Genomic DNA, 13546 nt, shown 5'->3' with positions numbered 1-13546 from the left:
TCCTCACTGTGAGAGATTTTAACTCTGACGTATAAATTGTGGAGAGCCGCAGTATGGCAGAGACTCACAGTTTACACGTATATGAATTTGTTAGTTGAACTCTTTTGTGACTTGGTCGCCATATCGTAAGTACGTATTATCCGAAATAGGATGATATTCACATCACTTGGGTTTTTGAATCAGCCTCGCATCTCGTCCCTTTACGAAACTTTCTGGTTCATCCAAAAGACTACATGTCAACCCCTTTTCCTCTTTGCTCTAGCTAATAATTTTTATATGCATCACATTACGATATTTACGATCTTTACATCTTTTTTCGTTATTCTTCTAGCACCACCAACCTTTACTACCTCATGCAAATCCTCTTCATATGATGTTTCTGTCTTATCTATTTGTTTTTGGCTATCTATCCAAAGTCGTATCGCTGGGTATTATATTTAGAGGTTTATCGCTGCATTTAATGTGCCCTCTCTTATTGCACTGGAATTTTTCCATTTTGTCCCGGTCACGTAATTTCTCATCATTCGTGTTAAAAAGTGGACCGTTCTGGTTGTCGACTGCAAACCAACGGAACTTTATTTAGGACACCGTATCTTATGTATACGCAAATACATACGAAGTGATGCTTTGCACCTACACTTCAACAATTCGCTTGTCTGGTGTCCGGCTTTATGGTTGGTACCCTATATCTCACAGCTCTTCCAAACATGAGTTCGGCCGGCGGATTGTTAGTTACATGATGAGGCCACGAATTATAATCTGCTGCATCGAATACAGTTCAAAAGCGCAGCGTGGGGCATGTCCGGTTGGTGACAATTACTTATAAAGTTATATCCACGGCACACACGAAGAAAGGGATTATTGGCGCCGTAACGAGTTCGGCGGTCCTCTACGTCGAACAACGTCCTCGGGCGAAACGGCCTGGATGGGATGTATATGTTGAGCCTAGAGAGAAGTATTGGGCAGTCGATCCAAAGTCCCGCAACAAGTGTCTTAGTCCACTTGAACCGGGTGAATTTGCGCTGGATGGATTCCAAGCGGGTCAGGGGCCGAGTAGCAGAAGGCCACCATACAATGGAGGCATACTACAGCACCGATTGAACCAAGGAGCAGAGATGCAACGCATATGGATGTTCCCTTTTTTGGACGCATGCTCCCCTAGCGATGGCTAAACTGACCAATCCTGTTCTAAATCGTATGCGCCTGAAATTCTGCAATATGCTGTTCTCGTACTAGCCTGTTATTGCCTATCCTGTAAGTGACAGCAAGACGGTTAAAAAATGTTTGCCATGATTACTAGATGCCATACGCTCACTGTACATGGCGTTACGCGGATTGCATACTTTCAGGATGCATTTAGCATAATTGTTTGATTTTGTTTCTAGCATCGCAGTAAACAGAGCAAATCCGTACGGAGTTCAAACTGTTTTGATTCAGTGCTCCGCTCTTATAGTGGCCATATTGTCATCGTTTTGAGGCGGTATTCTAAATTACTGTTACCAAATCATAACCATGCAGGATAGCCGTACCAGCCGCAGGGGGGAGAAGAAGCGTAACAAACCTCCAGCGCAAGCACCACAACAGGACGGGAACCCGGTTCACGAACAAACACATCGCATTATCAACGATTTGCCCATCACCCCGACCATGTTCGACGGCACGTATCCCGCGTACGAAGATTTTACCACCACTCTCGTGTCGGAATCATCCGTGTCCGAGCTTAGCTTCTCTTCCGAATCGCCGGACAGTGACACGACCGTCCACCATCGGACGGCCGATCCGATCGTGGAGCTTCCATCGACCCCGTTGCGGGATGGTGTCGAGTCGCGCGAGTGTGTCGCGTGCGAAACCATCTCACCGGGCACGATCGGAACCGCACTCGGATCCGGTACGGTGCTGATGCAACGATCGTTGGAAAATCGACTAGCGAAGCAACTGGAACAAATGCACGCGCTGATGGATGATAACGATGAGGAGCAGCAGCTGGTCGTACTGAAGCAACCGAGCATCCGTTCGATGGCGTCACATCCCGCCTTCAACAAGGAGCTGATGCGCGGCTTTATGGAGCACTCGGAAACGATGTTTAGCCTGGTGCACGATACCAACGGCAACAGTAACGCGGCCAACAGTGTACAGTTCGTGATCGGAATCGAGGAAGAGGCGGCCACCGACACGGAAGCGCCCGGCTGTTCACACAGACCGGCTCGTCGGTCGATCGTTGTGCCGACCGTAACCGATGGCAGTCAGGAGAGCGAGTTTATCGGATGCTTCAGCAAGGACAACGATATGGTGCTGTACAAACGGACGATGCCGGAAGGATTGAAAACCGAGCATGATGATCGGCAAAGCATCGAAACGCTTATTGCCCACCATGCCGAGTGTCTGGTGGAGGCGGACAACGTCACCAAACCGCGGGTACACGTACGGCAGGGCAACGATGAGAATTTGCTAGCCTTGCTAACGTTTTCCGACCAGTCATCGGCCATACTCAAAACGTCCAGTGCGATGGCGGAAGCGGTTGAAACGGAAGAGGAACTTAACCAAGCGATACTTACCACCTACCGGCAGCTTCTCGCTAAACCGGACGAAATGATTTCGATGCAAACACAAGCCGCTTCCGGCCGAAAACAGTACGGATTGGAGACGGCCACACCGATCCACACCCATCAACTGCGCGCCGACGCAATGGATAATCTTTCGACCGCCACATCCAGTTTCGGGCTTTCGAACGAATCACCCGTTGGTATGGTGGTGCAAGGATCGAGCAAAAATTGGATCAAATGTCCTGCAACGCAACATGCAGCCGAAATCGTTCTCAATCTGCGTTTGCTACTGGAGGAGTACATCCTGCGCAACATTTCGGTTACCGGGACGGTACTAAAGTTTGTCTCGCACGTCCTGTCGGATGTGCTGCAATGCGCCCAGCAGGATATTGGACAAGAATTTCGGCAGCTTGGCTTGGTGGATAAAATTAAGCGCGTACTGGACGAGCTCCTGATGCCACAGGAGCTTGAGGATCCGGTCCGGATCGTGAACCGGTTGCAGTATACGATCGAGGAGATACGAAGCTACCCGATCGGTGCACGTACCGTGATGAATGACGAGGACGCATGGAACTGTGTGCTTAGAATGCTGGAAAAGCTGTCCTGTGAATTGGATCACGAAATAGAGCAGCCGGAACGGTTTGTGGAAGCGTTACAGTATGGAATAAGAAGGGTGATGGATGCATCTACCGTGCGAACCGACCAGCAAGCGCCCAACGTTGTCTCGATTGATCCTTCTCCCGTGCAACAGCACTCAGCTTTTCCCAGCACTTCCAGCATTCTGGCAATTGACCGGTACGAGGCACCTTCGGTATCGTTTTGCCGACCGTACACATGCTTCGTAGAGCGCATCCTGCTATGCGTTTGGTCAGCACTGGTGTGGATAGTGAATCAGATGAATAGTTTTTGGAACTTTCTTAATGCTCCTCCGCCGCCGCTTCTATCTGATCCTTCAGCCACCTTCAAACGGTACACCGAGGACGATGAACAGCTCCACGGCCAGCAGACTGATCGGGAACAGTTGAACGAGGTAAAGAACGTGTTACGAATTGCGCTCGAAAAATCTTCTGCCCGTGCAGCGGAAAACGACGATTCGAACCGTTCGGTGAACGACCGTTCGCTGGAGATGTTCGCCCAGCTGCTAAATCATGCCGGTAACATTGAGCTAAAGCATTCCGACTCCCACCACAACATTCGGCTGCAGCTGCACACGAGCATTTCGGGCGTGCTGGAAAAACGGGAAGCGGACGAGTATATGACGATGGCGGGAAACATCCGTGACCACGAGGCTAACGTGGCCGTATTTTTCGAGGCCCGTATCATTGCGCTCGAATCGCTGGCAGAGGTAGAATCATTTATGGAGTGCGTTACCCGGATCGAGCGACTGTCGGACGAGGTGGACGGGTGCAGTGACGAGCTGTCGGACGAAACTGTAATTCACGCTCCGTCCGGAACGCACCGACACGACGACGGTGAGTTGGTTGTCAGTGAGCTGATTCACGATATGGTAGCGAACGGGCACTATGAACAACAGTTGCAGGCGCTCAGCTCGCTAGATGCGGAACAGTTGCTGCAGGAAATAAAGCATTGTTTGCAGGATTTGTTGGCTCCGGTTACAACGGCGGTACATAAAATATTCGAACAGTTCGCTAGGGATGAAGTGGAGAGTACTTCAGTCACCGGTCCGGCGGAAGAGTTGGATCCACGGAATGGTGTGAAGACGGAAGAACCGGGTACGTCTTCAGAGAACGAAGCAGAAATTCAGGATGAGAGTGTAGAAGAAGTCACTAATCCAGGTACTGAAGCAGAAGGTCAAGGTGAGAATGAAGCGAAATTTAATTCATTTTGTCGTAACCATAGTTTTACTTACAGACGACTCCAACGAGGACCAACTCGTCGAAATGCGTACATCGGTGGTAAAAGCAGGTGCGACTGAATCACAGTTGTCGGAATCGCTGCAAGAATTGCTCGCACTCTTCCACGTTACGAACGATCGGCTAGCATTGATTGACACGGATATCACAGCTATTCGAAATCAGGTCCAGCAGCTTGTCGCTGGACAGCAGTACCAGCAAGGACCTCCCGAAGGTACGAATCCCATCCAGACCGAAGAGCGACGCTCGCGACGCAAATCCTCCGTTAAACATGCGCAAACACCTTCCGCAGCTCCGCTAGCTCAATGTCCGCTGCAACGTAAACCGATAGCACTGTGTGGATCGGGTGGTGCATACTGTCCGACAGAAATCTACTCCTGTCATGCAGTGGCACCCGATGTGCTAGTCATTCACTGGCGCGTTTTGGATGAGAGTGTGCTACATTGCATCACTGGTTTCGAGGTAAGTTGGAAGGTGCGCATTACAAATCGTACTGATAACTCTCTTACCACCTTCTTCTTCGCAGATTTACGTCGATGATCGGTTGCGTTCGATGTGCTATTCGAACAAACGGCGAACGGCACTGATTGGTAATATAGATCTACAGAAACATCACCATATTACGCTGCACGTGACGTCTCAACCAGATACGGATGGGGGAACATGTCAGCGGGCAGCACAATGGGCACCGGCCTTCTTTCTGTATCATACGTGAAGTGAGCTTTTCGCTAATCGAAGGCCATTTGATGCAATGATTGATGGAAAGTTTTCATTTAGTATGCATTTAGTATACTCTTACGGCGTGAAGAAAGGACAATTTGTGTTTTTGTTTCTGAATTCAACTATAAATGTATGTATTTAAATTCGCCGACAATGATTATTTATGTGACCATCGTCTGGGCGTCTGCACCATCTGCAGCCTTCGATGGCAACAAGCTGAACGGTGGACATTAATGTATAGCGGGTTCTCTTTTGGGAGCCAGAACCAATGTTTTGATCTCATTCTCTGCTAATGTTTTCTGTCATCGTCATATTTAAAAATGTGGAATATTTCAATCATCTTGAAACAAAACTTGAGTTTAAGGAAAAATGGGCTTTTGAAGCTAGGCACCCAAGAGACTTTTGTTACATGAAGTAAAACGACTTCCTACGTTTAATCGAACCAACCGACTGTGAACACAGTATGAGACAGTGTCTATAAATTAGCACTGCCGCAGAAAAGTCGGTATGAGATAAGCCAAGGAGTTATCACCAAGGAGTCACTGATGAGGAGCAAATAACGGACGTGCTTGCAAACATACCTCTGGGTGCCATGAGCCCTAATATGCCGATGATCGATGTGTCAGGAGTGGTGAAAGCGATCGATCGTTTCAAACCATTCTTTGCTACGGGGCCGGACGGGATCCCACCTTCGATACTGAAGCGTTGTGCTGTCACCGTTGCTCTCATTCTAGTCTCGATCTTTCGAGATTCGTTGAGCTTGGTTGTTTTTCCTCCATGCTGGAAAACCTCGTGGCTTGTCCCCGTGCACAAAAAGGGGGACAAGTCAAACGCCTGCAACTACAGCGGCGTTACTTCGCTTTGTGCCTGCGCTAAGGTTTTCGAGCTGTTGGTGTACGAACCTCTTCTCGCTGCTGCTTCGAACTACATCAGCGCTAGTCAACATGGGTTCGTCCCTAAGCGCTCAACCACCACCAACCTGGTTTAATTCGTCAGCCTCTGCCACAGAACCATCGATGCCGGATTCCAGATCGACGCGGTTTACACGGACATCAAAGCTGCCTTTGACTGCGTCCCACACTCATTGCTGCTCGCCAAGCTCCAGACGCTTGGTTTACCCTGCCAGCTGCTGGGCTGGATGCGATCATACCTTGCCGGTCGATCATACCGCGTTAAAGTGGGATCGCATATGTCTCGCCGCATCGATGCTTCTTCGGGGGTGCCTCAAGGAAGTAACCTTGGACCGCTGTTGTTCGTCATCTTCGTCAACGACGTAACCCGGGTGCTCCCTGCTGGCAGCCACCTACTATACGCAGACGACGCTAAGCTATTCCTGCCAATCCACAACCGGTCAGATCAACTCCGCCTTCAAGCCACTCTGTGCACGTTCCAGTCCTGGTGCTCGAAGAATGGTCTTGAATTGTGCGTCGAGAAGTGTGTCGTCATTACGTTTGCGAGAAAGCGGTGCCCTTTAGTGTACGGTTATGCGTTAAATGATGCTACCATTGAGCGCAATAGCTGTGTCAGGGACTTGGGAGTGCTCCTTGACGAGAAGTTGAGCTTCCACGACCAGCTGGAGCACGTCGTCACTAAGGGCAACCAACTGATCGGTCTACTAAAACAAATAGCTCGCGACTTCACTGATCCGGTTTGCATCAAAATGCTATATTGCCCTTTGGTGCAGTCGGTTTTGGAATACGCTTCAGTAGTTTGGTGACCATCCGCTGCTCGTCCGCTGGCCCGGCTGGAATCCATCCAGCGCAAACTCACTCGGTTCGCTCTGCGCTTCTGGAGGGTGGAGGTGGACTACGCTGGACGCTGTGCGCTACTGGGCCTCGAATCGCTGGACCAACGGAACTGCAACGCCCAGAGGCTGTTTGTTGCGGGATTACTAGACAACCGGATCGACTCGCCGGGGCTTCTTGCTGCCTCAACCTATACGTCCCGCCGAGATCGCTCCGGGCTAGATCGTTGCTCGACGTGGAGGATCGCCATACCCGATTTGGCGCCTCTGATCCGTTTTTATGTATATGCCGTGAATTTAACGTCGTGTGTTATCTTCACCAACCGCACATGTCGCGCACCGCGTTTTTAAACTGCATTCGTGGTGTGCGACCCACTCTTCGTTAATGTATTTTGTCCGCGTTTATTCATGTAATGTGCTCTTTGTAATTTTATGTTTAATCCCGCTTCAAGAGGGCCTCATGCGGTCCTGTGAAATAAATTATAATAATAATAATAATAATAATAATACCGTTCATGTCCTTTTGGACACCGTTCTACTAAACCACATTCACATTTAGAGACATGGGTTCTTGCGAAGTAACTCCAATGAGTAGGGAGTTTTTGTAGACAGTTCATCCAACTTTGAAGGTGATATAATTGATGTTATGCAGCTGCAGTATATGATTTGTCATGTTGACGCTACCAATCGATCCACAGGTTCTCACTATCATCGAAAGATCTACCGATGTGAGGACTAACTTTCCATCTACGTGGTATCAATTTGCTTTGTAAGCCATTAAGATGGCCGGCATGACCAAGTGCAGGTCGTTAAGCCAGGAAAAGAACGACATGGTACATGGATCTTAAATGCGAGCAGAAGAACAGGCAAAAGTCAGCCCAATCCCAAATCTGCACCAAATCTGCGAATGATAGAATGTGGAGCCACACTGGCTTACTGTTGGGTAAGGGTAACGCTCATTGCTCCTCGAAGGACGCATCGGCGAACGCGCTGCAGTTAATGAGTTCTTCTCTTTCATTAAAACACCTCACCTAATATTCTTCTATAACCTAAACAACCAGAGCATCGTTTCACCTTTTTTCGTCTTTATTTAAACATAAGTTATGTCGTACATGAAATCGACATACTAGACATGCATTCATTATGAAAAGAAGAAGGGATTTGTGTATTTACAGCGAACGCGCACCGACGAATTCCACGCACAGGAACCACACCTATTTTAAAATGAAAGCAACAACGGAAGCCAAGCGTTTGGCCCGGACAGCTGGACTGGTGCGTAGCGTTTGGTGGCGATGAATTGACGATAGGAGTGTGATGAATGGAGAACGTACGTACTCAAATGCATATTGGACGCTAGGCCGCACGCCGCTTCGTCTCATCGACGAATCTTTACGCACGGTTCGCAACTCCCTGGCCGTAAGAACCCGGGATGGCACTCGGGACATCGTGCGTTCTCTCCGTACCACGCCCGTGCAGTGACACCGGGCGCGCTCCCGCGTGATGATGCATCGGTTGGGATTTTCACCTGAAACGAATCGACGGCTTCGGCGTTCGCGTACTGGCCACCCTTGGCAGCACCGTCCAACGGGAAGGTAAAGTCCGGGATGGCGAACTCTTGCCGCAGCTGGTTGTAGTTGTGCTGCGGTAGCGGAAGCACCAGCTTGCTCTCCACCTCGACACGATTCTCACCGAGATTGCCCGTTTCGGACGATATCGAGCGTGCCGTTTGGTTGTGTTCGCGGCCCTGTCCACCATCGTGCGCCTGATGTTCTTGGGAGGCGGGATTCAGCTGAGCGATCAGTCGATCGTCTGCTACCTCGTCCACCTTCCGGGTGCTTACCGGTGGGAGTAGCGAATCGAGTGTGCCTTCGGGCGCCTCAGCACCTGGCGCTCTTGGGGCTTCCAGACCGGGCGGGTCCAATCCGAACGATGGTACGGACCACTTCCACTGGTAGTATATCGGAGGTCCCTGGGTAGTCGCATCGTCGTAGAATGCGTACTCTTTGTGCGGTGGTACAAGATCGTTGGCCGGTTTCGGTACACTGAACGGGCGTGGAATTTTGTCTTGGTTTGCCGGGTTGGGCCGGGTCGGCGGAAGTGTGTCCGCTACGGCTAGCTTATCGATTGCCGTCTTGACCGGACCGGCCGAAGGTTCGTTCGTGATCGGTTGCCGCGTGTAGATCGATTCGCTAGTGTAGCGCGTTTTAATTTGATCAAAGTTGGCCAGATTCTCGTAGGGCGGTAGTAGATCACGCGACGGTACGGCAACGCCCGTCGGCGCAACGAGCAGCGGTCGCTGGTTGGCGAATCGATTTTCGAACAATCCGGCCGTCGCTGCCGGAGGACTGAACAGGATCGATTTCGGAGGCAAAATGGATTGACGAGGATCGGCCAACTCTGGGGACCCGCCGTTAGCGGTGATCGTGAGTGGTTTTAATTGCGCTGATTGCGGTTGAGGAAGTTGTTGTACGATGGGAAGCGGTTGTTTCGCGGTACGGGCTGACGTTACCGTTGGGGCAGGGTTTGAAGCTGTCGGACGTTGCGTGACCGGTACGCGTGGACGAATGGTCGTAGTTGGGACGGGTGTTGTCGTTGCTACGCTAGCAAACGATGATCCACGTGCTACCGTTGTGGGGATCGTATTCAGATTGGAATCGGCCGTCGGAACTGGCTGCTGGATGGATGAGCGTTGCTGATATTCGGTCGGCGTGAACGGCGGTTCGTATCGTCGCGAGGGCGTCTTTACCGACACCGGCGTCGGACGTTCGCTGGTTGTAATGGCGATCGTTCTACGACTCTCGTTCCTGTCCTCGTCGCGTTTTGTCTTAACTCCAGACTGCTCCTGAGTGCCATTGCCGCGCTGCGTTCCGTTCGCCGGGTTGGAATCTTCCTCGGCGTAGCGGGTGCTCCAGTGAATTGGTAAACCATGGTTGCTGGCACTTTCCTGGAAGATCTCCGCGTTCGGGCTGGTGGTGGTACGCTTCTCACTCTGCCCCTTTCCGACGATAGTGGAACCGGACGAGCGGGAACGGGCTTGTGTGTCGAAAATAGCATTCTGCCGGGCAGGTGTACTCGACTGCATGGAGAAGAACATTCGTCATAAGCGATTCGAACTATGTTGGGGAACAACGTGCTGTGCAGACTTACCTTGAAGAAGTTCTTTAGCGATGGAACACCAAAATCAAGGGCGTCTGGACGATCCAACAGATCGGGTCGTGGTGTGCGTATTTCGTTCTCCTCCTCCGGGACGAACGGCTTATCGCGTTGACCTGCAATGGGGATTCATTGTTTATAGTTTGATTTCCGTATCCTGATGCGCCTCCACAGAATCAGGTCCTCAATGTTTTGCTTACCAATCAACAGATTTGCCGCATAGTTGCTTTCCGCCTTCGAGCAGTTCACCATGTACCAGTGGTCACAGATCAGCATCCGCTGCTGGAACAGTGTCGTGTTGGGGCAGGCGTAGCTGAACTGTCTACCAAGCCCATCGCACATATGATAAATCTGGCACCCGGTTTCCACATCCGCATAATATCCCGCTGCCCGCCCGGTACAGGAGAAGCTTGTCCTGGTGCCGAACTTGAACGAGCCATCGTTCAGTGGCCGCGACTGTGAAGAAGAACAACAAAAAGAAAGAAAATGGGTCAGATAGTGGTAGACTAAGTAGTACAAGCGTGAGAAAATGGCGTGTGCATTTGCAATTTTCCAATGCTTCGATCGTGTCACGGTCATGACACGGGAACGATTTGGGCGCTTAACCTAATCGATACCAACTTCAAAATTGTGTCGTACACCAAGACGCTCTAACCAAGCGTAAAAAGTAATTAAACATCGTCTCGCGCGATACCCGTACGTTGATTGAGGTTCTCTGAAGATGATGTCTAGGTCCTCTGGGGCCATTCAAAGCAAACGCCGGTAATGTGCCTGCCTTTTAGTTAATGAAATTTTCATCCCATCAACGCGCTCGATTATTGGGAAGCGGCCAGTTGAGCAATCAGTAATTATTGTCAACACCATTTCGAGACGCGAAACAAAAGGGTTGCAGGGCACAAAAGCTTTGCTCGCCGTTCACAAAATGACAAAAGCGCCACTGATGTTGGGAAAAGCAATTCGTGTTCGTTATGATCAAATTGACACAATTGGAAAAGCTTCAACTAAGCTAATTCGATGACCTACATGCAACAAAGATGCTTCTGCGCTCTGCGCTGACATGTCTCACTTAATCTTCTCCTCGTCAGTAATGTCCCAGGCGGTTTCCTTTGTAACGATGCACCCACTTCTGAGGTCTGAGGTCTGAGGCGCCGTTTTCCCAAAAGCAAAACAAACATAATTACATGGGTAGTGCAAACAGTGGCCCGGCCGCCGTTCGTGAATTTCGAATTGAATGTTTTGCTTGGCATTCAATGTGCTGACCCTGCTGGCGTATGGCAGCACTTGTGGTGCTCACCAACAGCGTGTTGCATAAATTATGCTGTTTCCATTTTTTTTCTCTCTCTCTCTCTCTCTAAAGCATAAACTCACTGTTACTTGTGCCTGTAGTACAAAGAATGAAAGAAACTCGAACCCATCATTACGATCACTCGATCGGATTTGGAGAGCATCAGGCATGTCGGGCCTGGGGCTTCCTTGTCGCTTGGAAGTAAGTCAAGTGATGCTGATGAGGATGATGTGCTGGGCATGCTTTGTTATCCTGAACGGAACACGAAAACAGCCCGTACGATTTGTACATTGAATCAAATGCGAGTGAAACCGTAGACAGTTTCAATATGGCACCAGCAGTTTTGTACTAGTGATGTTTGCCAAAAGAATTAATTCATTAAAATCGATCGATTTTCCTTCGTTATATATACACGGCATCGCCAAGGACGCCGTTGTCCATTCATTAGTCAATTACGGTCTGCATTATTTGTTGCTCTTCCTTACTTCAATCGGTCGCTCGGTGAGATGGGTTATTGCTTCCGTGTTCTGGGCGAGGGTCATCATTTCATAACGTATAATAGAAACAAAATTAAGCTCACACCATCTTCCCAACTCAAATTTTGCCTAATGACGCTAGAATGTATATAGAAAAAACTTTCTTTCAATAGCTTTTTCGAAAACTCGTTAATAGCACTTGAATAGGATCTTAGTTTGCTGCACCGTCATCTTGGATCTATATCTGCTTTGCCTAGCTACTGGCTATCTGTGGCTCTTGTACCTGATCGAGTCTTACACCGTGTGAAGATATGTTGGTATGGAGCTCGACGACCAATTGTCTTTTGAGCCACGCAACAATTTAGTTCTCGGACCGATATCTCGTTCGCTACCTTGTTTGCCCTCGCACGGATGTTTGAGGTCCATGATTCGTTTCACTTGAGAGCGTTGAATCCGCTGCTGGTTCCTATTCTGGACTGTGCCAGCATCGTTTGATCTCCTGCAGGCATCACCTCTATGTACATACAGCGGAAGATTACCAGAATCGCTAGCACGCCCCCCTCAGAAAACCAAAGTGGTGCATTTACTTTTAATCCAGAGCGGTGTCAATTGCTAGGTCTGGTCATGGTAAAAGAGCGCCGTGGTCATGTGCGCAAACTACTTATTGCCAACATCTCTCTATCCAACATCCCCTCGTTCCGCGGAGTAACCCTTGGTTGGGCTGATTCGTGGGTGGTTTGTTCCACCACAATATGTCCTTCGCTATTTTCCGTGTCTCGTCTCGTTCAGCCACTTACAGTACTTGAGTCGAACAATAACAAGAAATTAAAAAAATACATATTACAGGTAAGACACTATCTTGACGTATCTTAACACTCACAGGATCAAGCGTCACTGGCCTAAACGATCACATATTTTAATTAGACTTACGATTGCAATTGATTAGGGTGGTTACCGATGCTAGAGATGGTAGCGTCGCCGACCTTCACGGGATATGGAATCCCATCCGGATTGTCTCCTCGTTCGCAGGACTGACTATCCAGTTCCAACGGGTATAAGCAAGTCAAAACATTTAGAAACGGTGAGTTAAGATGAAGGATGAAGCTAAAGCTGCAGAAAACACTTCTAGTACCAGTACTCAACAGACGCCTCTGAGACATGAACTCTGTCCAAAAACTGACGAAACCCTCTTAGCTGCGTTCAATTGGAAGGTGCTCAGAAGGAATTTTGGCTCCATATGAGTGGAAGGACAATGCAGGATCCGCTACAACGACGAGCTCGACATGCTGAACGGTAATGTCACCATCTTGTAACGAATTACACTTTCCAGGCTCCAGTTGGCCATGATCAGCCAACATGCGAACCGGACGATCCAGCCTATAAAGTCCTTTTAGTCCTTCCACATGGACTTTAGGCCTAAATTGAGATGGGGTAATGGTTTTGATGCGTCTACCAGAACGACCGGGATAACGAATTGGCAGAGGACGGCGCTAGACCGTGAACAGTATCGTTTTTTGTTGCATCAAGAAGCGGCAAATAAGTGAGTTAATAGGATATAATTGTGGAATAAATTAGACGCAAAAAAATCTCAAAGAAAGTGACTTTGGCAAGAGCACCTACAGACCTTACATTTCTACTAGCACATGCCTTTCGTGTTTCTCCATACTCCCTGGTTACGAAGGTGGAACAAGAAGCAGGAAAGCAGTGAGCCGCCAGCAGTGTGCAACATATGGGTGTTGCTGGTAGCACTT

At 49.3% G+C, this 13546-nt stretch overlaps 2 protein-coding genes across 5 annotated transcripts in view; one reads left to right on the top strand and one right to left on the bottom strand.

Moving 5' to 3' along the window:
- The first annotated feature begins 1445 nt into the window (after positions 1-1445).
- Positions 1446-5275, top strand: LOC118506990. The gene is made up of 3 exons (XM_036044864.1): positions 1446-4339; positions 4404-4879; positions 4944-5275. The coding sequence occupies exons 1-3, from the start codon at positions 1513-1515 to the stop codon at positions 5130-5132; spliced, it is 3492 nt and encodes a 1163-aa protein (XP_035900757.1). The 5' UTR covers positions 1446-1512; the 3' UTR covers positions 5133-5275.
- A 2674-nt stretch (positions 5276-7949) lies between these two features.
- LOC118506988 (flocculation protein FLO11) overlaps positions 7950-13546 on the bottom strand; it is a 44329-nt gene continuing 38732 nt past the window's right edge. For all 4 annotated transcript variants that reach the window (XM_036044860.1, XM_036044862.1, XM_036044861.1 and 1 more), the window contains exons 3-5: positions 10235-10490; positions 10029-10150; positions 7950-9957 (exon numbers count right to left, since the gene is read on the bottom strand). In XM_036044860.1, the coding sequence (XP_035900753.1) occupies positions 8257-9957; positions 10029-10150; positions 10235-10490 (2079 nt within the window). In that variant the 3' untranslated portion in view covers positions 7950-8256. The remainder of the gene's footprint in view (positions 9958-10028; positions 10151-10234; positions 10491-13546) is intronic.

This window comes from Anopheles stephensi, chromosome 2, assembly GCF_013141755.1.
Source record: "Anopheles stephensi strain Indian chromosome 2, UCI_ANSTEP_V1.0, whole genome shotgun sequence".
NCBI lineage: Eukaryota > Metazoa > Arthropoda > Insecta > Diptera > Culicidae > Anopheles > Anopheles stephensi.
This window is presented reverse-complemented; position numbering and strand designations above follow the sequence as displayed.

Excerpts from the sequence above, each read along its gene's own strand:
- LOC118506990 (XM_036044864.1), top strand. The coding sequence starts at position 1,513 with ATGCAGGATAGCCGTACCAGCCGCAGGGGGGAGAAGAAGCGTAACAAA. Across the intron at positions 4,340-4,403 it reads AGAAGAAGTCACTAATCCAG|TTTTACTTACAGACGACTCC; the intron begins GTACTGAAGCAG and ends TCGTAACCATAG. Across the intron at positions 4,880-4,943 it reads ATTGCATCACTGGTTTCGAG|ATTTACGTCGATGATCGGTT; the intron begins GTAAGTTGGAAG and ends TCTTCTTCGCAG.